Source organism: Eulemur rufifrons, chromosome 16, assembly GCF_041146395.1.
Source record: "Eulemur rufifrons isolate Redbay chromosome 16, OSU_ERuf_1, whole genome shotgun sequence".
Lineage (NCBI taxonomy): Eukaryota > Metazoa > Chordata > Mammalia > Primates > Lemuridae > Eulemur > Eulemur rufifrons.
This window is the reverse complement of record NC_090998.1, coordinates 7,210,305-7,235,413: the sequence shown is the minus strand read 5'-3', so window position 1 is coordinate 7,235,413 and position 25,109 is coordinate 7,210,305. Positions and strand designations below refer to the sequence as shown.

General features: G+C 53.5%; 3 protein-coding genes across 10 annotated transcripts; 1 reads left to right on the top strand and 2 right to left on the bottom strand.

Annotated features, from left to right (window-relative positions):
- Positions 1-778: 778 nt before the first annotated feature.
- On the bottom strand, positions 779-14,246 carry USP5 (ubiquitin specific peptidase 5). Of its 7 annotated transcripts, none has more exons than XR_011235690.1 (20): positions 14,073-14,245; positions 10,852-10,977; positions 10,533-10,599; positions 10,203-10,336; positions 9,910-10,055; positions 9,463-9,647; positions 8,922-9,016; positions 8,010-8,203; positions 7,271-7,342; positions 6,877-6,964; positions 6,623-6,748; positions 5,995-6,148; positions 5,479-5,653; positions 4,439-4,527; positions 3,628-3,819; positions 3,025-3,168; positions 2,805-2,916; positions 2,446-2,599; positions 2,082-2,166; positions 779-1,437 (listed from the first exon to the last, which is right to left on the bottom strand). XR_011235690.1 is itself a non-coding variant. In XM_069489477.1 (20 exons), exons 1-20 carry the CDS (start codon positions 14,181-14,183, stop codon positions 1,344-1,346), a joined length of 2,577 nt encoding a protein of 858 aa, XP_069345578.1. In that variant the 5' UTR covers positions 14,184-14,245; the 3' UTR covers positions 779-1,343. The 7 variants fall into 7 exon arrangements, 5 of the variants coding, with proteins under 5 accessions (XP_069345578.1, XP_069345579.1, XP_069345580.1 ...); XR_011235691.1 differs by having other exon boundaries at positions 3,697-3,819; positions 14,073-14,244; XM_069489477.1 differs by having other exon boundaries at positions 2,805-2,950.
- A 957-nt stretch (positions 14,247-15,203) lies between these two features.
- Positions 15,204-17,405, top strand: CDCA3 (cell division cycle associated 3). 2 transcript variants are annotated; one of them, XM_069489839.1, is made up of 6 exons: positions 15,204-15,518; positions 15,736-15,865; positions 16,211-16,230; positions 16,550-16,751; positions 16,886-16,989; positions 17,108-17,405. In XM_069489839.1, the coding sequence occupies exons 1-6, from the start codon at positions 15,399-15,401 to the stop codon at positions 17,261-17,263; spliced, it is 732 nt and encodes a 243-aa protein (XP_069345940.1). In that variant the 5' UTR covers positions 15,204-15,398; the 3' UTR covers positions 17,264-17,405. The 2 variants fall into 2 exon arrangements, with proteins under 2 accessions (XP_069345940.1, XP_069345938.1); XM_069489837.1 differs by having other exon boundaries at positions 16,136-16,230.
- Positions 17,406-18,449: 1,044 nt separating this feature from the next.
- Positions 18,450-24,189, bottom strand: GNB3 (G protein subunit beta 3). Its single transcript, XM_069489836.1, has 10 exons — positions 24,074-24,189; positions 23,744-23,829; positions 23,445-23,483; positions 22,128-22,234; positions 21,986-22,049; positions 21,692-21,854; positions 21,522-21,588; positions 21,226-21,427; positions 19,942-20,158; positions 18,450-19,037 (listed from the first exon to the last, which is right to left on the bottom strand). The coding sequence occupies exons 2-10, from the start codon at positions 23,798-23,800 to the stop codon at positions 18,931-18,933; spliced, it is 1,023 nt and encodes a 340-aa protein (XP_069345937.1). The 5' UTR covers positions 23,801-23,829; positions 24,074-24,189; the 3' UTR covers positions 18,450-18,930.
- Between the last annotated feature and the right edge of the window lie 920 nt (positions 24,190-25,109).

The window sequence follows — 25,109 nt, the reverse complement described above, 5'->3', positions numbered from 1 at the left end:
CCCGAAGGCCGCCCCGCCCGCCGCCCGCCGCCCGCCGCTGTCGCTATGTTCTGACGTTCCCCCCTTTCTTGTAGCAACGTTCTACACGAAACGTCTGGGAGGGCTCAGTCGCTTCTGCCTCAGTTGTCTGGCTTTCGGGAGAAGACGAGATCTAGGACCCTCTGCGTCAGGAAGCCCCCGCTGCGCGACCTTAGTCCCCCAGAGGGCCAGAGTGGGTTCCAAGTGATGCTGGCCGGCCGTAGCCCAGATGGGTCTCTGGGGCCGAGAACGCTGAGGGCATCGCTCCAACTCTGAGAAAGAGAAGCCCCTTCCCCATCGGAGTAGCTGCTCCCCCACTGCTGAGCAAGGACCCTTGACGTACCCAGGGACAGCGTAGGCCAGTCGCTGGGCAAATACAGGGTCCAGAGTGGGAGGCGCAGCTCACACTGGCATAACGTGTGCCCGAGCATCCCACTGGGCTCCAGCCGGCTGAGGCCTGACAAGAGCAGGGACTGAGGCCCAGGAGGGACATCTGGGAAACTTGGGCCTACCTTTGTGACTACAGGAAGCAAGGAAGGGCTCTTCACCCCAACGTCCCTTTGCCTTGTGCTCTGTGTTTATGCCACTCCACTCCACGTCCCCACCCAACGCCCACCCAGTTTTGCAAGAGCTCCCGAACTAGTGAAAAGTAGAGAGCTGCCTGGGGAGGGGCAGGGGACAGAGCTGGCAGTTTTCTGAAACTGGCCCTCCTGCTAACCCCAGAAGGTACGTCTCCCCCAAGGTATCAAACAGGACACAGTTTAGCCATTGTACTTTTATTCACATCGTGTATTTTGGCATTTTCCAGAGAAGTAAAGGGAAGAGATGGGGGTGGGGGACAGGGGGAAGACTGAGGCAGGAGAGCAAGGGTGGGTCCCCATTTCCCTCATATCCCTCCTTGCCCAACCACACAGGGGCAAACACAAAGGGGGAGGGGAGGCACAGGTGCTCCCTCCCCAGGAAGAGGCTGCACAAAGCTACACCCACGCACGCACACAACTAAGACCCCTCCCCTCCACACCAGGGGGCTGGGCAGGGTTACACAGAAGCAGAGCACTGTGGATTCCAGGGACAGGGGAAGCAACAAAGTCTCCTTACAGACAGGCGGTCAGCCCCCTCCCGTCCCCTTCCTGCTCCATCCCCAGAGTCTATAGCCCCTCTGCCATAGCTTGGCCATTCTCCTATGGCCTCCAGCTTCTTCCCTGCTGCCAGGAACAAAAAGAAAAAGGGTACAGAGCAGGGGGCTGAAGTCCATCCCTCAGCTCGTATCCCTCATGCCAGGTGGGCTGTCCCCTGCCCTCGGTGGTAAGGGTGAGGGCAGGTTCTTAGCTGGCTACTCTCTGGTAGAAGTAGATGTAGCCCAGGTCCTTGGGTGGCTTCTCAGAGGCACACACTTTCTGGTCGTTGTAGATCACCCATCTGGGGAAGTGGGAGAAGGGACAGGAAAGGGTGAACAACTGGGCATTCCAGTTGCATCAGCTTAGCCTCAGACATAGCCCCTGGAGGTGATGCTGGTCACTCTGGGGCCAAGGCTCCCAACAGTCTCTGCTTGGACCCCCAAAACCTACAGTCCAGCTGCTTCCTGTCTGAAGAGAGGGTCACGATCTCGCAGCAAAGGTCATTTCTCATATTCACTGTCTTTCAGATTCTCCAGTGTCTTTACAACCACCCCCACCCACTCCTGTGAGCCAAGAGGTTGGCACACTTTTTCTGGAAAGGACCAGATAGTACATGTTTAAGGTTCTGCAGGCCATCTGGTCTCTGATTACGACTACTCAACTTTCCTGTTGCAGTGTGAAAACAGCCACAAACAATATATAAACAAGTGTGGCTGTGTTCCAGCAAAACTCTCTCACAAAAGCAGGTGGCCAGCCTCAGCCCTCGGGCTGTAGTTTGCCCAGCCTGCTGTAAGACATTCTGTCATTCTCTCACGCTCCAGGGTGTCTATGCCCCCATCAGGCAGTCCTTTACCTTCTCCCACAAATGTTCTAAGGACTTCGAGGACACCCCCACTAGTTCCCACCTCCACTTCTCCATGCAAAACACACACACCGGCCCCTCACCTGCCTTCCTTCTTGATATGGCAGACGTAGTGACCACACATGGTAGAGGTGCCCATGTGACTAATGAAGGCAAAGAGCTGATACTCTAGGGAGGGAGAGAGACAGGGCAGAGAGGGAGATGAGAAGATCCTTGGGTGACCGTCCAGAGATAAATCTAACAACTCAAACTCGGGACAGGAGTTTCAGGGACTGTAGGGCATGTACCGGGCGAATGGCCCTCTCAGCCACCTAGAGTCCCACCCTCAGAAGTCATTGGTGGAAAGAAGCCTCTGACCCCTGAGGAAAGCAGAGCTGCTTTGGGATGAGGGATCTAGTGTGGCAGATCAGCTAGATTCTACCAGGGAGTGTTCCCGGGGACACTCACTTCCAGGACCATCCCGGACTTTAGGTCCCACGGGCACAGACTCAGAGATGGAGTCGGCAGCGGAGCGGCCCTCTGAGATGTCCATGGCAGCCTCGGCGTCCAGGTCATCAATGTGACTGAAGATCCAGTCCACAGCCCGTTCTAAACTATTGTTCTGGAGAGGAGGGAAGCGTTACTTTTTCTAACAAGTTCTTGGGCAAGAGAGCCTGCGGTGAAAGCAAGCCTCAGCTCCTTCGCCACAGCCACAGAGGGGTGGCACCCACCCTTGTTGTCCTTGGTCTTGCTCCTGGAGGATGGACTGACACTCCCACCCCATTCTTCCCCACTGGCCCCAAGCCCTTAGCTGGGGCAGCCCGTACCGTGGCCCGCAGAGCTTTCAGGGCCTGGTCCCGGGAGAAGCCCATGGAGACGATGGTGGTCACACAGTCCTCTGGCGGGGGCTCAGCTGCTGCACTCGTGGAGCCGGGCCCACTGGAGCCAGGCAGGATGAGGGGGTTTGCAAAATCTGTGGATGTGAAGAGGTTGAAGTGTTTGGGGAGGTTGGAGGCCCTGCCCCACCCGCTACCCACCCCTGCCTACCTGGATCGTCCATGTGCGACATGACCCAGTTCATGGCAGCCTCGGCGCCGCTGTTGCCTGTGTAGTAGACGGCTTTGCGGCAGGCGTCCATGGGGAAGCCCATCTCCACCAGCTGGATGATGACGGATTCGTCCAGCATGGGTGCTGCGATGGGGAAAGGTGGGCACGGTGACTGACCACCTCCCTCCCACTGCTCCTCCGCCCTGCCCCAGGGCCTCCCCCAGCCCTCTCCCAATCACTCATTACGTGCATTTTTCTTCACAGACTGGCACCTTATCCCAGAACTATAATGACCACGCAACGTAATGTGGGTCAGACAGATCCCTGCCCGCTCCCACAGAACGGGCCCTGTTTCTGGAGCACAATACTCCCACCCTGCCCAAACCAAGGAGGTGACAAAGGCAGAGAGGCACTCAGCCAACGCTCCCGCCATCCACATTGGGAATGTGACTGGAATGCTCCAGTCGGTCCCCACCTCCATTGAAAGAGGGCAGAGGAAATTTGAAAGGGAGGACAGGAGAAACACAAAGGGACAGGGTCAGGGAGGCAAGACAGAGAGGCCCCCATCAGCAAGGGAGACAGGCAGGAAGAAGAGTCACTAACATGTCGGAGAGGAGAAGTGAGGGGAGCAGAAGGAGTCTTCGTCTTCGTTGCCATAGAAACCAAGGCTACCTTTGGGCTCATCCGGAGTGACCAGGGGTGGGGCAATGTCCGGCAGCTCCTCCTCTCCCGGCTGCAGCCCTGTACCCCTCAACTGGGAGATGTCCAGCTCCTCTGGCATCTCGATGGACACATCTGCAGGGAAGGAGTCACCTCAGCAGCTCCCTGAGGCCCTCCTAGAAAAGCACTGTGGGGGCCTCAAGCCCCTGTCCCCTATCTCAGAACTGCTCTCTGACAAGAAGCTGTTATGAGCAGTACCAATCTTACAGGTCCCACTGTAAGAAAAATAACAGTGAGCCCAAGAGCCCGGATGCAAGTCCTAGATCTACCACAGCTGACGTACAGGCAAGGCAGGGCACCCAAAACTCGTGAGACAGGGTGATTTTATACTTCTGTGGGTCTCAACTTCCTTATCTAGAAAATGAAGGTAAATCAGTATTTCTCAAATTATAGCCAGGGGCCTATAAGACTCGTAAGAATTAATTGTTTCAAGACTATCAAAATGAAAACATCTTGCCAATTACAAAAATAAAACTATGAAAATCACTTTGGGTGGTAAATCATACCTATAAAATCAAAGAAGTCTTTTAACATTTTTAGTCAGTGCTTATCAAATTAGACACATTTTGAAATATCTAAGGTCATTTTTTTCCCTTTTCAGGGGAAAGTTTGAGAAACACTAGTTTTACATGTGTTAAGGCCCCTTCTTTTTCTAGCATGTTCTGCTTAACTTCCCTCATCCCAGCAACCGTACCCAGTTTCTTGGGCACCCAGTCTAAGCCGAAGGTGAACTTCTTGATCTGGATGACCAGGTAGTCAGGGAACGAGGCAAATCGTGTGGTCCTAGGGGAGAGAATGTGCTGGTGCTCAGAGAATCCCCAGGCTTCTCCCGTCCTGACTCCCACCCATGGGCAGAAGTCCCAATAACCCAGAAGATACTCCACACTCTTCTTGTCCCCTGGGCAGGTGGGCAGGCATCTGATGTCTGTCCTCAGCCAACAAGGAACAGCGGAAGCCAGAAGGATGGGTTTCACTGGCAGGAGCAGCGAAGGGCTGGGTGGCTGCCTCCCTTGAGACTAAAGCCCTCCTTCACATTGCACCCCGTTCCAGGTGCCAATGGCTAGGCAGAAAGTAGGGCCACTGGCTGGAAATCCAAACTGTCCACAGCTGATGCTACGTGCCTGTGCTCTGCCATGATCAGGGGAGGAGTAGAGAGAGGCTGCACTAGAAAGAGACCCTGTACCATGGAAGAAGAGGGAGTGGTTGGGGCAGGACAAGGGGACAGATGTAGTCACTGCCATGTCTATCCCTGCAAGGGCCTCTTGGGTCCCTCAAGGCCAGATTACCAGCCTCAAGTGATTCAATCCTGAGATTCCAACCACACAGGGATGAAAGAATAGGAAAGAGGCAGAGATACATCTTTTGGATCACCCTGCCATACGCCTGCAGCCTTATTTAGGCCCTGACCAAAGGACTGGACATACTTTTTTTTTTTTTTTTAAGAGACAGGGTCTTGCTCTGTCACCCAGGCTGGAGTACAGTGATATGATCTAGCTCACTGCAGCTTCGAACTCCTGGGCTTAAGTGATAACTCATGTCTCAGCCTCCTAAGTAGCTGGGACTAGTGACTGCTACCACACCTGGCTAATTTTTTTATTTTTTTGTAGAGATGGGGTTTCACTATCTTGCTCAGGCTGGTCTCGAACTTCTGGCCTCAAGTGGTCCTCCTGCCTCAGTCTCCCAAAGTGCTGGGATTATAGGCATGAGCCACTGCGCCCGGCTCAAAGGACTTACTTGACAGCGACCGACTTGGCCTGCAAGGCCGTGCTCCAGAAGTCGTCCACCTGCTCAGGGGCTCCATAGGCCTCCAGGCAGGAGCTGAAGGGCACCTGGGCCCGGACCAGTTCCGGCAGTGGCATCTTCTCCTCTTCAGCTTGCCGCTTCTTCTCCTCATACTCCAGAAGCTCCTCTGGTGATAGAAAGGGTTGGTGGGTCCTTCAGAGGCTGCTGCCCCTTTACCTCCCTGGCCTTGCCCTACTGGCCCTCTGTGCACAACTATCTCAGTTCCTCCACCCTCCCAAAGTACCTCTGACACACGTCCGTTACATCTTGCCTCTGTTTCAACAAAGCTCTGCTAATAAGCTGAGATTCCACTGGGCAAAATTAATCCTGCATCCCCTGGTGGCCCAGCTTCAGACCTCTGGCTGGTGAGGCAGGGCATACCGTGGGCTCTGTGCCTATCAGGTGCCCTGGCATCCATCACAGACCTTAGCCTCCAAGGCATCAAGCCTTGCTGACAGGGCAACCTACCTTTGTTAAGGGCTGCATCCATGGGCACAGGCAGCTGCATGATGTAGTCAACTCGCTGGGTATACTTAACCTTCTCTGTGGCCAGGCACTTGATCTTTTCCTCCACCAAGAAGCGGAACACTTCATTAGGATTTTCAGAGCTCCGGCAATTCCTCTATGGGAAAGAGGCAGGGTAGGGAGGTCTGGGCAGCCAGGGAATGGAATGGCACCTAAAAGATTCACTGGGGAGTCAGGCAGAGAAGGGAGACTACCACTTAGGGGTACGAGGATGCAATAGTGCAGAAACTTTTCCCAATTAACCATCCCCTCCCCATTTCTGGCCTCATCCTAGCGCTGTGGGACTGTGTTGCAATGTGCTTGTATTTCTCTTTATAAGCAATTAAGTATTCTCATATCATTTTCTTTGGGCATATCCTTAATTAGGCTGCAAGCCCACCAAGGGTAAGGATCATGGCTTGTCTCTACTCTTCTCCTCAGGTGCAAACACTACCCACAGGGAAGGCTCAGTGCATGTAGACTACTGGGGTACAGGGGTGGGACAGGGGTGGGGATGATGGAGGAAGGAGTGGGCAGGAGGGAGAGGGAATAAACTGAAGGCAGACAGAGGTGCCATCTTCCCAGCTCTTACCTCCACCATGTTGATAAGGTGAAGGAAGAACTCCTGGGCATCCTGCTGCCGGTTGGTGGAGAACTCAGGGTGGCCCTTGCCGATGAGGGCCTTGAACATCCGAGGGGCAATGCCATCTTGAACTTCCTGGGCAGAGCCAGGGCAGAGACTCAGCTGGGGCTCAAGGGCCATCAAGTGGCCTTCTTCAGACATCTCCCAGACCCGTTTCCCCATAATACCAAAGCCTAAAAGGGACAGAGTCCCAGAGGACGCACCTTTTGTTCTGGCACCTGCTCCCCATCGCCCGACTCTGGTGCTGGCTTGGAATATTCTCCAGAGAGAAGGCCATGGCCCAGCTTGGCCCTGCGTTAATATCCAAGAAAACTGTTTTGTTTCAGTCAACTAACTATGCACACATCTATCTGTGTCTTTTCCTTCCCAACTCAACCTTTGCTCACAGCTCTCCTTAGACAACTCTCTGAAATGTGAAGAACTTAAGTTGCAAAGGAACCCAGCTCAAGACAGACAACATGCCCAGAAGGCAGTCACCCAAAAGCTTCTAACGGGTCAAGGGCTAAACTGCTACGCACTCCAGGTGGTCGTGGAGCAGGAGGAAGGGTATGCTGGGAGGCTCTCAACGGCCTTTGTACATAGGACCTGGCTACATACACCTGGGTGCTGAAGTCCTGGGTAGGGTCCGTCGGGGCATTCTGGAAGATCTTCTCCAGCTTATCCACATACCTAGAAGTCAAGGGAAGGATAATTGGAGGGGCTCTGGCCTGATCTCCAAGGAAAAGGGAAGGGAACAATTATCTACTAACTCCGTGAACAGGCTGCCCCAGAGCAGGGAGTCACTGCAGTCAGACCTTGCAGTCCATTTCTCTCCAGCACCTGCCTGTCCTCCCCCTCAACTATGTCCAGCGTGGAGGTTCTTTCCCTGCCTCCTCCTCAAGACAGAGCCAGGGGATGGGAGAAGGCAGCCTGGGATTATGAAAAATACAGTTCATATTCTGTTGGACAGAACTTACTGACACGTTCTGAGCTTTCATATTCTGTTTCCAATTAGACAGTAAGCTTATTTACGCTGAGAACCTGCCTCTCTTCTTAGTGTCCCATCCCCCCTCTTCCCGAATGCTACATATCCATGTGAGGTGCTCATTTGATGTCACTGGCCTGAAAGACCACCTGCTACCCCTTGAGTCTGTCAGAAGGCTGCGGAGCCCTGGGACTTGGCCCTCTGCTCTGTCGGTTGGCGGGGTTTGTGTGTGCTGGGGACAGCACACCAGCCAGAGTGCAGCAGGAACTATTCTAGGACTGGGATCAAGCACAGAGGTGCGGAGGGCACGGAAGGAGGAGTGTGCCCAGAGGCTAGTGACCAGGAGAGGGGCCAGGGCGAGCAACTACTCACTTCCTCTGGAAGTCAGGGATGCTGAAGAGCACCTGGACCACAGAGTTGAGGTAGCAGCTGTTACCCAGGTTCCGGATGCCTGTGTAGCCGGGCCCGAACAGGGGCTTAAGTGGCACACCTGACTCCTGAATCAGCTCCCATTCGCCGATCCGCTGGTTCATATCTATCTCCAACTCGGTCATCGTCTTGTCCGTCTGCGTGGGAAGGGGCACTTCAGACTGGGTGAGAAACTCAGCCTTGTATTTTTCACCTTGATCTCCCACTGAGTCTAGGGTGATACCCAGCTGCAGCCTAGAATTTGTGGAATTACGGGCTCAAACATGAGAGGCACACTGAGTATCACCCAGCCCACATTCTGGAAGGCTACAGGTTATTGTCCCAGAGGCCTGTAACACATCAGGTCTCTGCTTGAATAAGGGAATGAAATGAATGAGATTCTCTACACCTGAAATGTTTTTCCCATTCTGAAATTACCCCTGCCCCACCTTCAGATTGTCACTTGAGCATCACTTCTCCAGGGAAACACCCCAATCACCTAAACTAGACCAGGTCTCCCTGCTAACAATTATAGTACCCTCCACCTCTCTTTCATAGTACCCATCACAGTTTGCAATGATTCACTTATTTGTATAAGAATGTGATTAATCCCTGCCCTTTCCTCTAGAATATAAGTCTATGAAAGCAAAGACCACACTGGTCTCATTCATGCAATGAATAGCACACAGTAAATACTCAGTAGTATTTGCTGACTGAATGAATGATGCTAGAAACCTTTTCAAAGGAAGCCCACATAGCCTGGGGACTGGGTTAATTATAGAAGCTTTCCCTAATACCCTACCTTAGGCTCAGGCAAGGAAGAAGGGCCTCACAGGGACAGGAATTAGGAGAATCTGAACCTGAAAAGGCTCTCACCTTCTGCATCTTCAGCATGTCGATGCCAAAATGGGATAGGTGCTCAGCCAGGCTGGGGTCCAGGACCATGTCATCCTCATCATATGAGTACACATCTAGAGCAGGAGGCAGGAACAATGTCAGGGGAAGTGGCTCAGGACGAGGCTGGCCACCAATCCCACCCCCCATCCAGAGGGACTTTGGGGGGATAGGAGGACAGCCTACAAGTGTCACCCTCGTGCTTCCCTTGAATATCAGTGAGGTCACAAGCCCTTCTGGGATTGGCATTCAGGGGAGATGGGGTGAAACAGGGTGAGGGTTGGAATTCATTGTGCTTCTGAGTGCACCCCTGCAGGATCAGGTACTAGGATAAGGCAGGTTTGGTAGGTAAGGGACTAGGATCGGGGGACAGGGGAGGGTGTTCATCAAAGATTTGGTCTCATCTGCAGTATTTTCATTTTTTATCAAGAGAATGCATTCAGGTACTATTCACGTCACATAAAATTACTAACAAATGAAACACAGTTAAGTGTGAGTGTGGCTGGAGCAGGGGAGGGGGTACCAGCGCCATCGGGTGTGATGGTGCCCAGCTTCACAGCTAACGGGTAGCCTGTCTCCCTGTAGTGCTCCACAGCATGGTTGTTGCCCCCACTGCCATCGAAGTAGCGTCGGCCACAGAGGATGGAGCCATCTGTTAGGTTGAGCCACAGGTTCTCTCTCATGTCACATTTGGAGCACTTCCAGCCACTGATCCAAGGAGAAGAAAATTAGCTGAAATGTGGGTCAGGAGTATGTGGGAGTGGTGGAAAGAGGGGCTCTGCAGGCCCCTGCCAGCTCAAGCTCTCTCTCTTCTCCTCTCCTCTGGATGTCCCCACACTTTGTTCATCTCCCCCCAAGTCTCTCTCCCTGTCCTGCTCCCTACCCTCTCTCCCACTATCTCCCCCGGAAGGGTGTTCTCTTTGCCCTTGCTCCGGGAGTTGTGCCCCAAGATGGAAGGGCCAGGCCTCACCAGGGAGGGATTCGAGCAGGGTTGTCCAACTGCTTTAGGTTGAAGGCATGCTTAGACACCTGCCGCACTTCCCCATCCCAGGCCTGCACCTCCTGCTTGCGAGAAGCTGAGTCAGCTGATAGCAGCGCCTCCACCGCACTGGTCACCTAGGGAAAGCAGAGGGTCAGAGACAGTCCCCCAGCCCCTCGCCCCACACCCCTCTGGTCTTCAGCTTTGTCAGTGCTCGCACGAGACATTACTGTCCTGACCCATCTTGCCCTAGAACCTCTGGTAGGGTGGGAAGGGATTCATACCCGATCTCTGACAATGTCAGGAAGACCCCCCAACCCATCTCGGGCAATCTCCAGGTAATCTGGCAAAATGACAATCTTCACATCCTCGTCATATTCAAACTTCTCTTCGGTGAGGTCAAACCCACCTTCAACACCTGGAGGGATAGGGAAGAAGAGGGAGAGTAGGGCAACCACTAAAGGTCAGTGTCCCTCCTTAGACACAGCACCTCATTTTGTCCCCTCCAGATCTCTAGGGTCACCAATCAGGTGCATTCTTTGGGACTTTTCTAGTGCCTCTGAGTGCAGGACAGACCAGCTCAGGGAGGAGAACAGGACTGCAGTGGTGCTTACCAATAGCCAACCGCGTGGGCTTCTTCCGGGGCGGGTCTCCAGTGCCTGTAGTAGCGTCCTCCTCTTTCTGCAATGAAGCAGGAAGGGCTGGATCAGCAACGAGCACCAGGGAAGGGACAAATGGGTAGGATGGAGTGGTTCACCTCAGAATAAAACAAAGCTAAAAAACATCTTCCAAGTTTTAATGACACAAACAAAAGTAAGTGAAAGGGAGAATTGAGGCCAATAGAAGGTCAAAATGGAACAGACAGATTCAAAATGGGTAACCTGTGGAACGTGTCTGAATGTACCCAGCCCTTGGTCCAGCCTCTGTCCCTACCGGGCGCCGGGTCCGCCGGAGGTGCAGGTACACTCGCTGGCCTGTCTTGTTGAAATGTCTCTCCACATACTGTTTCCCGAAGCCTAGGAATGTGTTCATGCAGATGTAGAGGCCACCCTCAGACTCCTGCAGAACAAGAGGAACAGTGGAAACACAAGGATGAAGCTTGGCCAGGTGAGGAAACCAAAGACCTGGAGTCAGAAACAGCTAGTTTCTTTCTTTCTTTTCTTGAGACAGAGTCTCACTCTGTTGCCCGGGCTAGAGTGAGTGCCGTGGCATCAGCCTAGCTCACAGCAACCTCAAACTCCTGGGCTCAAGCGATCCTCCTGCCTCAGCCTCCCGAGTCGCTAGGACTACAGGCATGTGTCACCATGCCCGGCTAATTTTTTCTATATATATTTTTAGTTGTCCAGCTAATTTCTTTCTATTTTTAGTAGAGACGTGGTCTCGCTCTTGCTCAGGCTTGTCTCGAACTCCTGAGCTCAAACGATCCACCCCCCTCGGCCTCCCAGAGTGCTAGGATTACAGGCGTGAGCCACCTCGCCTGGCCAGAAACAGCTAGTTTCTAGAAGCAGGTTTCTGGTTCTCTAACACAGCATGGCCCTTGCCAAGTTATTTACCCTTGTAGAACCTAGCACATGGCTAAGATTCTCCCTATTCCCTCTTATGACTTTGATAACCACGGAAAAGGACAACAGGATGCTGAGCAACACCAGTCCCTCACCATTCATCTCCCCTCTTGCTCCTCCTTTGGGCTTTGGAGCCCTTCAATCAATCACAGAGGACTCCCTTTACAGTTTTCCTGGGGCTAGGATTTGAGATGCAGAAAGACAATAGGGATCAAATACTGTAGACTTCCAGCACCAAAGACTACATTCAGAGGGGAAAAGGGTCCTTTCCTGGGAGAGGGAAGACTTTCATGTCAGACACTAAACCCAAACCAGGGACCCCTAAGACAAACCCCATCTGATCTCCATGATTCAGAAAACCTTCCAGACTGGAAGAGCAGAGATTCCACCACCTCAACAGTACATTTAATCCCTGAGTTTGCCAGAAAGCCTAGACCTTTCCTTTACCACACTCTACTAGGTAGTTGAACCGTGGTCCACACTGTGAGTCTTCTCCTTTCTCTCCTGATGAAGCCTGGTTCCAGGGGAACAAGGCCTTGTTTGGGACTCACAGCTAAACGCTGACCCAGTCTGGCAGGGACATGATGTGAAGTCCCGCATTCTCCAGCCATCCCCCTCCCCTCTGACCAGTAAGAGCCCCACTGAAATGCCATCAACCTCCAACTTCAAAGCCATCCCCTTCTTAGAAAGATCTAGCAACAGTTGCTGAGATTGCTAAACACATACAGCCTGAGAAGAAAAGAGGGAAAGACAAATGTCCATCCCGAATCACAGCTTAGGAGAGAGGATGGGCTTCCCCAAAGCTCAGCAAGTCTTCCACTGCCTTTGTAAACAGGGATGAAGAAGGTGGAGGAGGAAATTGGAGACAATGAATCTTCCTTCAGATCTAAGGCTTTGAGCAACAGGCATCTTCTTCCTGGAATAAAAGCTTCAGTGGCCTTGAAAATTTCTCTGCTGTGATATTAAAAATAGGGCACTGTCTAATGTAGTTTTAGGTCCATAGACTGCTCTATACCACTCCCTAGAACAATGAGAATTGCAATGTTAATGGACAAATAGAGCATTTCTCACCAGGGAGGTCAACTAGCTCTCTTTCTTCCCAGAATCCAATTTGAAGATAATCAAATATGCTGGAAGTTGGTTAGCAAAGCAGCTAGGCCATGATGGAGATCTCTTGACTCAAGGTGAAAGAGGGGAAGTGGTAGAAAACTACAACCCCTTTTTGGATTATTCAAAGCAATTACTAAGGAGAAAGACAGGAGTGACTATAAGTGTAAAGAGGGACCCACTGACTTCTACCATCTGCTGGTAATCAAGAAAAACCTTTCCCTCCTGGCAGGAACGTGGGAGCTCTGAAGTGATTAAACTCCTCTGCTGGAAATAAAAGATGCTGGTTTCACCAAGAATTGGGAACCCTGGAGCTCTGCTTTGAGTAGTCTTCTTTTACTTCCCCCAAAGCCAGACTTCAGAGAAGCAGCACATTGTCTGAGGCCCAGATCAAAGCCTAGCAAACCAAGCAAACCACAAATCACAGTGATGATCCCGAACCGGGCCTCAGATCATGCTGCTATACTCAGCACTGGTGATGCATTAATGAAGTCTTTCCACTCTGACTTGCAGTTTTCAGGCCATGAGCTGGTCTGACTGAACACACTGGGCAGGGCCCAGCAGCTTGAGGGGAGGGGTGGTGAGGGGGGCGGATCCCAACCAAGCTGCTGTCTCAGTTTAGGCCCTGAAGGCCTGTCTCTGCTTGAGGGTGACATAGGAAGGCAGACCAATAGGAAGGGAGGTACCGGGTGCAGCTTGCAAAACGTGAAGCATGGTGTGGGTGGCGGCTTTGTATAACTAGTCAAGAGTGAGAGCAGGATGGGAAAGGGGCCTTAGCATCTTCTGAGAAAGAAACCATCTCTAGGAATACTTTAAAAGGGCTTCTCTCCGCTGTCTGTGATGGGCTGGGGCGAGGGGGGTGGCTAATAGTTCACTTCAAAGGAGAAACGACTGGAGCTTTCCTCTCCTCACCACCACCCAGGACCCACCTCCCCGCCCCCTGTCCATATTAACCATGGGTAAGGCTCTCTAACTCGGCCTTTATCAGAACCGGACTTCTTCAGAGCCCACTTCCAGATTATTAACCAATTCGGAACTGCAGTCCCCAGCCCGCAACCCCAACCCCGGCCGAGAACAGTGGGGAGTCGCCCCCATCATTCCCACACGAAGACTACAAAACCCAGGGAGCCGTGCGCGACAGACAAGGCCGACTCCCAGGCTTTCACAGGGGTCCATTTGGGGGATGTAGTCCGACGGTCGGGCTGCACCCCTCGCTTAGAACGGCCATGAAGGCAGTGGGCGACTACAATGCCCACAGTGCTCCGCGAGACGGGGAGCTGGCCAGGCGAGCGCGGCGGCTTCCGGGGGCGGTAGTCACACGACAGCCACAGCTCCTCAACAGCGGCGGCGGAGTGGAGCGTGGGAGACTACAAGTCCCAGGGTGCAGCGCAGGGGGGCGGCAGCCCAAGCCTTGCAGGCCCCGGCAGAATGACCAGGGCGATGGAAGGAAGTCGTGCTCGCTGCGGGCGTGGGGAATGGACTTACCGGCGTGTCGAAGGAGAAGGCGCACTCGTCTTTGTGGACCCGGTCTCCAGCCTTAGGGACCCGGATCGTCGGTAACACTGACAGCAGCGCCTCCTCGCTCAGCTCCGCCATGACACCGGCAGCAGCTCCTCCACACAGCGGCTCCCACCGTTCCCAGCCTCACCCCCCCCAACTCTCCCGTCCAATAAGCGCCACTCGTTAGGGGCATGCGCTGAGGGGCAGACGCGCGAGAATGGCAGTTGGCCGCGGCCTGCCTGCGAGTGCCCCGCCCTCTGCCGGCTCTTGACTAACGCCAATGAAAAGCGCTTCTAGTGCAATTGATGGTCGAGAGAGCCAATCCCACCATTCCAGGGCAGGAGCGCACGAGGGAAGCGAGGTGGGCTCCGGAGCGGCCGCTGCTCAGATTCTGGGACTCCTAAGGTCCCTTGGCGCGCCTTCTATTGAAGAGCAGAAACTGACTGTTGTTTAGATCTCTCAGTCCCAGAAACTTTCCTGGAGACTTGTCTAATCGGAAAGTAGAGAGGTAGTTGTCTTCTTGGTGTTTGAAAAGGGGGTATCCGGTGGGGCGGAGCTTGACAGGGTGGGTGTGGAGTGATTGATAACTCTGTCAACCAATAAAGCTGCTATCTGTCTCCTCAGGAAAATCACAACTCCAGCTGGATTTATGCGTGATAGCGTAATCACTTATCATTCCATTTTGCTTGATAAAATCATTCGGTTTTGAAACTGGAGGTCTCGAAAGCGAAGACTGGCACTCCTCAAAGTCTCACCACGGACGGCTAGCAGGCCGATACTAAACAAAAGTCCCCCACTCGAGGAGGCGTCACCCCGGCAAATCAAACCTCAGTCCATTGGCCCACAGGTCTCCGTGATAGACCGCTTCTCAGACCAATGACTTCCTGCGCTGGAGGCGGGTCTTACATAGCGGGCCTATGGGAGCCTCCGTCGGCTCAGCCAATAGGGTCAGGGCAGGGGGCGTGGCGGGAAGTTTGAAACTTGTAGCTTCGGGAGTTGATCCTCGAGCTGCTGTGTACCCGAAGGTGGAATTGGGGCCTGGTAGGTGATTTGAATAAATTAATGAATAAGTTAGAGGGCCCAGCAGGCTCAGAATGAGCCGCTTGGTCAGCCGCACCAGTCATTAACCCCGCAGAGGCCTCTGGCCCAGCGGCCAGGAGGTTCCTCTGCTGGAAACTGGAAAGATCGGGTGGTCTGGGGTCGGAGGTCTAACGTGGTCGCGGTAAGGGCTGAGACCTGAGTCACTTCTCGCAGGCATCCCCTCCTCGCCCCGGGCCGGGCCCTGGCCCCACCCTACAATTCCTGGTTGAGATGGGCTCAGCCAAGAGCGTCCCAGTCACTCCAGCAGGGCCTCCGCCGCACAACAAGCATCTGGCTCGAGTGGCAGACCCCCGTTCACCTAGTGCTGGCATCCTGCGTACTCCCATCCAGGTACTCTGGGCCAGGGTGGGGAAAGCAGAGAAGCTGTCTGAATTTTTGGGCTTCTGCCTAATCTGATTCTGACAAAGCCCTCACACCGCCATCCCTACTCCCCCCTTATTTTCTGCATTCTCAGTCTGCGTGGGGTGGGCCTTGGCAATCCTCCCTGGAATATGGGGAGGAGAGAAAGGTCAGAGCCCAGAGTTGTTCTAGCCTATGGTCCTGACAGGTGGAGAGCTCTCCACAGTCAAGCCTACCAGCAGGGGAACAGCTGGAGGGTCCCAAACATGCCCAGGACTCAGATCCCCGCTCTCCTACCCTTGGCATTGCACGGACACCTATGAAGACCAGCAATGGAGGCAAGTGTTGGACCCAGGGAATGCTGATGAGGCTGTCATCTTTTCTTCTTGCATGGGGCCAATGAAGCCTTTCTCTCAGGGCTCCTTCTTAAAGGGGCCTGCATCCTCCTGCTTTGGGCCCATCTCTTTTCTCAACATTTTGCTCACTGCACTTTGGTTTCTTTCTTCCCACTTGCTCACCCATCTGGGCATGAGTCCTGTGGCTGGTGTTCTTTTTGTCCTTGCTGAATGATTTGTATCAGAAGGTCACTGTTCACTTCTTTCCTCTAGACCCTCCAAGCCCACTGGTGAAACAACTGAGTGAAGTATTTGAGACTGAAGCCTCCAAATCAAATCTTCCCCCAGAGCCTCTTCTGCCCCTGGAGGTACCTTCATCTTCTTCTTTTTTTTTTTTTTTTTTTTTTTTAGACAGAGTCTCGCTCTTTTGCCCTGGCTAGAGTGCTGTGGCATCAGCCTAGCTCACAGCAACCTAAAACTCCTGGGCTCAAGCAATCCTTCTGCCTCAGCCTCCCAAGTCTCTGGGACTACATGCATGTGCCACCATGCCCGGCTAATTTTTCCTATATAAATTTTTAGTTGTCCAGATAATTTCTCTCTATTTTTTAGTAGAGACAGGGTCTTGCTCTTGCTCAGGCTGGTCTTGAACTCCTGACCTCAACGGATCCTCCCGCCTCAGCCTGCCAGAGTGCTAGTTCATCTTCTGAATTAGACTTGCCTCTGGGTACCCAGTTATCCCTTGAGGATCAGATACCAGTTTGGAACCAGACTGAGCTCCCCTCTAAACAGGTGTTTTCCAAGGACGAAGCAAGACAGCCCACAGAAACCCCTGTGGCCAGCCATAGCTCGGACAAGCCTTTAAGAGATCCTGAGACTCCGCGATCTTCAGGTACAGAATCTAAGGGCAAGGTATAGGGAAGAGAACCTAGGATGTTCTAGGATAAAGTCCATGGGTGAGTGTGGGAGGCATAAACTGTAAGCCCCTACGTTTGGATCCTTGCTTTAACTCCTTACCCATCCTAGGTTCTAAGCGAAATAGACGGAAACCAAATGGCAAGGTACTAGGGAGATCCCCCCTCACCATCCTGCAAGATGATAACTCCCCTGGGACCCTGACACCACGACAGGTAAAGGGATAGAGGGTGAAAGCTATTACTTGGATATCCAATGTAGATGGTGGGAGACCCATTTACCCAGTTCTTCCCCCTCCTGAACAACCCCCAACTCATACACTGACTTTTGCAGGGTAAGCGGCCTTCCCTGCTAAGTGAAAATGTTAGGGAACTAAAGGAAGGAGCCATTCTTGGAACTGGACAACTTCAGAAAACTGGAGGACGAGCGTGGGAGCAGGGCCAGGATCATGACAAGGAAAATCAGAACTTCCCCTTGGTAGAGAGCTAGGCCCTGCATGGCGCTGGCACTGGATTCACCCAGGGTCTGGGGATAGTCTGTGTCCTCTCACCCCGTTTTTCCCAGGGAGACTGAGGAAAGGCTTGTTTTCTTTGACTCCTCCTAACCTACAAGTCTGGGACTGAGAGCTTTATTGGGATTTCTTTGTGTATTTTGTGTTTCTTGTATATTAAAGGAAGTGGTTTTAAATGATGCTTTTAAAAGGTATACTTAATCCTTGCACTGGCTCTTCTGTCTGTAGAATGGCAGTCTGGAGAGCTTGTGTTCCCTGGCCTGAGTGTCCCCTGACCAATACTCTGAGCCTTTTTTGTGCACCTCCCTTAAGTCATGGTGTCCCCAGGGCTCTGTCCTTGGCCCTTTCCTCTGCTCTCCCTAGGTGTTTACTTCTAGGGCTTTAGTGATCACTTTCCTATATTCTGGTAACTTCCAGGTCTCTCTCACTAATCCTGATCTTTATCTAGCTGCCCCACAAGCAGTTCAAAGTCAGTTTGTCTAAAATTGAATTTATGATCTTCCCCCAAAGCTATTCCTCATCTCCTATTCCCTATCCTTGTGAATAACGCATTATCTACCCTACTGCCCAAACCTAAACCTTGGTCACTAAAGCCTGGTGATTCCATTCTTTAATCTCTTCTTAATCCCTCTTCCTTACCTCTCTGTCCTGTTGCTCTTGCATTTCTTGCCACTTGCCTCTCATCTTGTTTCCCTAGTGCCAGCCTCTCCTGCCTGCATTTCACCAGCCTACACTGCTGCCAGGGTGATCTTTCTGAGAAGCATAACCGATCATGTTACTACTCTGCTCAGAACTCCTCAATGACTTCCCATTGTCCTTAGGATAAAGTCTAGAGACTCTTTAGCCTGGCATTCAAGGCCTTTTATAACCTGACTCCCTCTCAGTATAATCTTCCTGTACAAACATACACATAGGCACCTTAGGCAGGCTGCAGTGAACTGTTGCACATACAATCAATCCCCCAGCCGCCTGGTGAATAGCTTCTCCTCCCAACCCATCTCAGGCCGCCCCCAGGAGGCTTGGACTTCTGCTTACACCCTTCTTCCTGCCCACAAGCTGTCCAGTACCCGGTATTCACATAGCACCTGTAACGCTTTATTGCCCTTAAATGGGACCTGGGTCTTTTTGGAACAGAGGGCAGGTGGAAGCCAAACATCACAGATGTAACAGGGTGCTACGCTTTATTGCAAGTGTTTTAGGAGAGAAAAAAAGAAGGTAGAAAAAGGAGAAGGGGCAAGGACGCTAGTGGTGCAAGAGCCATAGTCACAGGGCTGAGTGCCCTATACCACCCAGGTCTGGACAAAGGTAGTGGCTCTGGGGGAGGGATCCCGGGACCTAGAGCCTCCAACTGGAAGCCTGCTGGGCCTGGAAGAGCTGGGGAGGGGTTGGTTGTCCTCATTCATTAAGCGGGGTGCTGTGAGGACTGTGGGGAGGGGAGGCCATGGGAGGAGAAGGAGCAGTTCTTTGCCCCTGTGTCCCTGAGGCTGCTTCCCAAAGGCACACTCCCCTTCCTCCCCACTGCCCTCAGGAGAAAGCTCAGTGGGAATGGCACCTGGGATATAGAAGAGAGAACCTGAAAGAGATGGGGGAGGGAGGGGGCAGCTGAGTGTCTCCATGGCCTTCCACTTCCCTTCCTCCAGCCTCCTTAGTTCCAGATTTTGAGGAAGCTGTCCCAGGAACCAGTGGCCACCGCCATCCCATCAGCTGTGACCCCCAGGCAGCTGACCCTGTTGTCATGGCCAGAGAGCATGCCTGAGGAAGAGGGAAAGGAGTCAGTCTGTCTCCCTATGCTGATTTGGAAAGCTGTGTGCATGTGTGCGTGTAGGTACGTGTGCCTGTGTGCATGTGCAGGAATCCTAGACTGGGATTGAATAGGCTCAGAGACAAAGAGGATTAGCCTTAAGGGCAGGGGTTTCTCTTGAGGCCAATTTGTCAAGAACTTGGGTTGGGGGAGGGGCAGGGCAGACAGGGAAAGGTTGGCAGCATCTGTGTGCTACGGAAAAAGCCAGGGCACCTTGATGGGTGCTGGAAAACAGGAAAAGCAACTCGTTCATCCTATTCCTTTGTTTCCAAATGAGGATACTGGGGCTCAGAGAGCAGTGACTCATGCAAGGGTACTTAGAAAGTGAGCAACAGAATTAGGAATTGGATCCTGACTCTGGCCAGTGTTACTTCCCTTCATCATCTGGCCTCTCCCAAGAGAAGATGCCACAGTATCTGATCAACTTTATGAGCCCCTAGTCTGGGGTCAGGACCCCCAGGCCACTCCAGATTTCCTTGATTCTCCCCACTTCCCTTCCATGGTGTCCTGAGGCTGTCTTTCCTTCAGTGGCTGCCCCTGAAATGTCAGGAATCCGGATCTGACAAGACATTAAAGGTCCACAAGTCTGGGGATGACCAGAGGAGCTCCTTGGGCAGGGAGCAGCCATGGCGTTGGGCAGTGGAGAGGGGCTGCTTAGAGCAATTTTCCTTTGAGGGAAGATGGTTTTAGGTTGGGAACCAAGGGGTCCTAGATTCCAGGGGCGGAGGGATGCCGTGATGGAAACAGCAGCAAGACGGTCCCAACCAAGGGAGCTGGCAGGAGGGTACAGAGTGGGAGGGAGGGTGAGGAAGGGTCCTTCTAGCTGAAGAAGCAGTAGGCAGAGCTGGCCCTTACCCACACGCTCGCACTTCATGGAGTCCCAGACATTGCAGTTGAAGTCGTCGTAGCCGGCGAAGAGCAGCCGGCCACTGAGGGAGAAGGCCACGGACGTGATGCCGCAGATGATGCTCTCATGGGAGTAGGCGGTCAGTTCCTGATCTGCCCGCAGGTCAAACAAGCGGCAGGAGGCATCGTCCGAGCCCGTGCAGATGGCCTCTCCATTGGGGAAGAACTGAGGGCACAGGTGGCAAGGGGGTCAGGACCCAGACCTGCACCAGCCCACGGGGTCCCCACCCTCTCCCTGGCTTCCACTTGCCAGCTCCAGGGCAAGCTGCTTCTCAGCCTCCCTGCCTGCCCCTTCCCTGGCCTGGGTGAGAAGCAGCTCCCCGGTGTGGCTAGTCACTGCTGCCATGCACCACGTGCCAGTGGCATGCCTGCAGCTTCCCCACACCCCTGCTCGATCCGCGCCACAGCCCTGCAGGCAGCCATCGCCTCCATGTTGCATTCGAGAGCCTTGCCCAGGGCCACCCAGCTAGAAGGGTGGAGGCTGTCCCAGACTCCCGTGACTTCACAGGGCTGGATCAGGGTGTGCAAGAACAGGGCCAGTTACAAATGCATGACCTAAATCTCATCGTGAGAAAATGTCAGATAAGCTCAAAGGGAGGGAGAGTGTACAGCAGACTGGCTCATACTTGTCACAAATGTCAATGTCATGAACGACAAAGGTGGAAAAATGGTTCCAGTTTAATGGAGACTAAAAAGATATGGCAAAGAAATGTAATGCTCATTTCTGGGTTGGATCCTGAACAGAAAAACAAAAACATTGCCATTAGGGACATTTTTGTAGATAATTGGTAAAATTTGAATATAGACTATAGACTAGATTGTAGTACTGTGTCAATGTGAAATTTCCTGATTTTGGAATCATACTGTGGCTATGTTAGAAAAGGGCTTTCTTTTTTAGGAAGTATTTAAGGGGAAAGAAGCATGATGTCTGCAACCTACTCTCAAAAGACCCAGAAGAAAAATAACAAAATATATATCTATAGCTAAGTGTGTGTGTGTGTCTGTCACTCTCTATTTCTCTGCAGAGCAAATGATAAAGCAAATGTGGTCAAATGTTAACAGTGGGTCTGGCTGAAGGATATATGGGCAGTCTTTCTGCTGGTCTTGAAACTTTTCTGTAAAGTGAAATTATTTTCAAAGTGAAAAGTTAAAAATAGGAAGGGCTAGGGAAGCTAAGAGGGGCAGGGGATGTGCGTAGTGTGTCTCTGGGGGGTGAGGGGGTCCCGTGCTCACACAGATGGCGTTGATGTCCGACTCATGGCCAGTGAAAGTCTGACGGCAGGTCCCCTCGCGCACGTCCCAGAGCTTAGCGCTAGCATCACAGGCCCCCGAAATGAAAAGTTTGAAGTCGGGAGATACAGCCAGGCTCATGCAGTCACCCGTGTGTCCCACAAACACAGTCTTCTGCTGCCCAGTCTCAATGTCCCACAAGGCACTGCCAGGAGGGAGGAAGGCCGTCACAGAGGAAGGCCACATGCGCAGGACAGGACTACCTCCAAGCCCCAGCACATGCAGTATTCAGCCCTCACCATGTGGTGTCCCCAGAGCTGGTCACTATGTTGTTGTCATCCAGGAAGCGGCAGCAGGAGAGATAACCTGGTGGTGGTTAGAAGGGCAGTGCCCTGGCTGCAGAGCCACAGCCCACCAGGGCCTGCGTTCCCTGGACCCTCAAGACAGGAAGAGAGGGTCTCCCACTCACCTGTGTGAGCAGAGAGCTCCCGGCTGACCTTGACATTACCCTCACGGGATTTGAGGCTGTAGATGGAACACATGTTGTCCAGCCCCCCGCATGCCACAAAGTTCCCCGATGGGGCGTAGGCACAGGTCATGACCCAGGAGGAGCGCAGCGGGATGGCGTGCACCTGCAGGGAGGGTGGTTTGGGCAGAGGCAGGACCTGAGCTGAGCTCCCAGGTGGGCAGGGGCAGAGGAGAGTAGGCTTAGGGCCCCCGGAAAGGATGCGGTGGAGGAGGGTCGGGGAGGCAGGGCCGGTACCTTGTTGGTGGTGTAGGTGTCCCACACGATCAGCTTCCCGTCTTGCGAGGCACTTACCAGCAACCTGGGGAGAGGGCACCCCATGTCACATAAGCCTCTCTGCCCTGCCTCCCCATCCGCCTGGGCCCTTCTCAAGCCTCACTTGGAGTCAGTGGCCCAGTGCATGGCATAGATCTTGGCCAGGTGCCCCCTTAATGTCCGCCGCGTCCGCATCTGGACTCGTCCCACCACCTCTAGGCCAGACACCAGCTGCAGAAAGAGGGGCATCAGATATTGGGGTGAGAGGATACATCACCCAAATTTCTGTCACAGCCACTGATCTATACAAGTTTCTGCTCTGTGCCAGGCTCTAGGTCAGGCCCTCCGGCCTTTGAGAAGTGAGTCCCTACCTTTGACTGGCTTAGACCAATGTGGGAGACAGATACATGCATGGCCAGCGGTGTGTGGCTAAGTGTTTAACTACTGCCTCTCCGGGGTGGATGGGCGAGGTGGGAGGGTGATTTCCATGATGTAAATACTCCCACCTTGACCAATGTCAAGCTGCCAGTGTGAGGTCACTGGAAACAGACCTGAGCAGAGATGCATCAGCTGGCTCTCCCAAGTTGGCAGGAGCCCGCGCCCGCCCACCACTACAGCACGGCCGGCTCTAAGGCTGGGTACCAGGGCATCACCTTGACTCTGAACTGCACCTCCTGCGATTTGTGGTCCTATGCCCCTTGAACTCTAACCTGCTTCTAGACTTGGACTGGGGCCCCAGAGTCAACAGACTTAATTTGCTATTACTTACATTGTTATCTCGGGCAAGTTACTTAACCTCTCTGAGCCTGTTTCCTCAAGGTGGAAAATGAGGTTTATCACAGCATCTACCTTACAGAGTTGTCATGAAAATTAAATGAAATTAGGTACTTAAGCAACTTAGCCCACTGTCTGGCTCATGGTAAGCATTTACTCTTACTATTAAGATATTTAATCCAATCTAAGATGTCATCAACTCTAAGAAGCAGCATTATTGTATATATTATTAAGAAAGAAAAAATGCTGCCAATTATAATTGTAAAGCATCATCTATTGTTGGATGCATATTGATTTTAGAGATGTCAAAACGTGAAGAAGTGTGCATCTTAGAGTTGATGAAATGCAATATAGACAACTAGCAACTAGAGTCTACAAGGGCTTTATGCTTACAAAGTACTGCCCCCTCTTCCCCCTCACAGCCCTGTGAGGGGGCGTAATCCCTCCTGTTTTGTGGACACAAATAGGAACAGTGTCTGCATCTTTAGCCTCCAATACAGTGTCTGCCCAGAGCAGGTCTCACTAAATGTTTGCTGATGAATTAGTTAATGCCTTTCCTCACTCAGAGGACATGCTGTACTAAAGCTCGGGGCACCGGGTCGTTGCTGGTCGGGAGCTCCCATCTCCTCCCCTCCAGCCCTGCCCTCAGGAGGATAGGAGGTCTCACCTCTGCCAGAGTGATGTCGGCACAGGCTTTCCTGGCATCCTGCAGGGAAAGCAGACATTAGGGAGGGAAGGACATGGCGGGGGTGGCAGGTCATGGTCTACTGAGGTGGCTGGTGTGGGGCTCTGGGGTTTGGGGGGCCTCAGATATGACAACCAAGTTCAGAAAGTCTCTAGTCACTTCTAGATCAGAGGTCTCTAAGGTGTCACTCAAGAGTGGACCCAGCCCCCTCCTCCCAGGCCACACTCTCTCAGGTCCCCAGTTGTTTGCTGAGGTCCCCAGAGGGAGGGTTCCGGGGTTACAGCAATCTGCTTCTTGAGCTGCTCCGCTTCCTGCCGCAGCTGCTCCATCTCCCCCATGGCTGACGGTCGAGGGGTAGCTCCGGCTCCTGCCAGGAACATGGGGTAGGTGTGGGGGCATGCTCACCGGGCCATGCTGCTGTCCTTCACACCCCACAGCAGACTCCTAAGGGCCAGAGCCCACTCCAGGAAATAGGGAAATGGCTGGGGGCCTGCACCACCCCCGGCTAGGCCCTCCAAGCCTGGAGTCCTGTGCATCCAGCCCCAGCCCGGCCTGAGCCCTCCCTGCAGCCCCAACCCCGGAGAGCAGAGCCCAGGCCAGCTCCCTCTTACTTGGGCTCTGGCTGGACCTCTCCCAGGTTTCCGGCTCTGGTTCCCAGGCGCCTCCTCACTCCCTCGGCTGCAACACCTGCCCGTCACCTGCCCAGGCTCTGCTGCCAGAGGAGCTGGCCTGGCCTGGCCCCCACTGGCCGTGGGGTGGGGGGAGCTGACAGGGAAGGGTAGGTCCAACCTCCACGTCAGGCAAATGAAATCAGCTGGCAGGGGTGGGGGGAGAGGACAGGGAGGGAGGGAGGTGTGTGGCTTCCAGAGACTTGGGCCCAGCCTGGAGGAGGGGTGAGAGCAGGAGTGTGGGGCCTAGAGGGGAGCAGCCCCCCACCACAAGCCCCGAGAGAGGAGGGGCTGAAGGGGTGCTTCCCTGGTCAGTCCCCCCGCAGGCAGAGATAAGAGCATCAGGCCCCATGGGATTAGAGCAAAGCTGTGAGGATTAGGGGTTGGGGTTCAGGAGGGGTACAAAGGAGCAGCAGCAACCGCAGCTCCAATGGCCCCCCAGCCCTGGCCCCCACCAGTGGTGATGATCTTGGCAGTCAGGGCCCACTTAGCAACAGTCCAGGAGCCAGGACATGAGGGTGATAGATGGTCCTATTGTCAGTACCTCAAATTGTGTCCCTAGCTCAGGGAGGTGGGGGAAGAGGGTTACGGTGAATGCGAGGGTACAGGCAGGAGCTGAGATTAGAAGGGACTGATCTGGATAATCCTTCTTCTCGACAAACCCCAACCAGCTGCCCCTGGGTCTGATCCTGGGTGGGGGAGAGAGGCACAGGGGATCCACCGGGTAGGATGCGCAGGCCTGCCCCTGCTTTGGGCAGAGAAGGATTGAAAGTGGAGGGCAACCCTGCCTGCCCCCTGCTCCCAGTCTGGGGTCTGGCCTGGCTCACGGCACCCTGCTGGGGTGGTGGGAGCAGGAGCCAGAGGGGTCAGGCTGCCCTAAGTCTCAGCCAGGCTCAGAGAGGGAAGACAGGGCTTAGAGTTGGAGGCCCAAGGTGCAGCTGTCAGAGGCTTGGGTCCATTTGCATGAGGAGAACAGGTG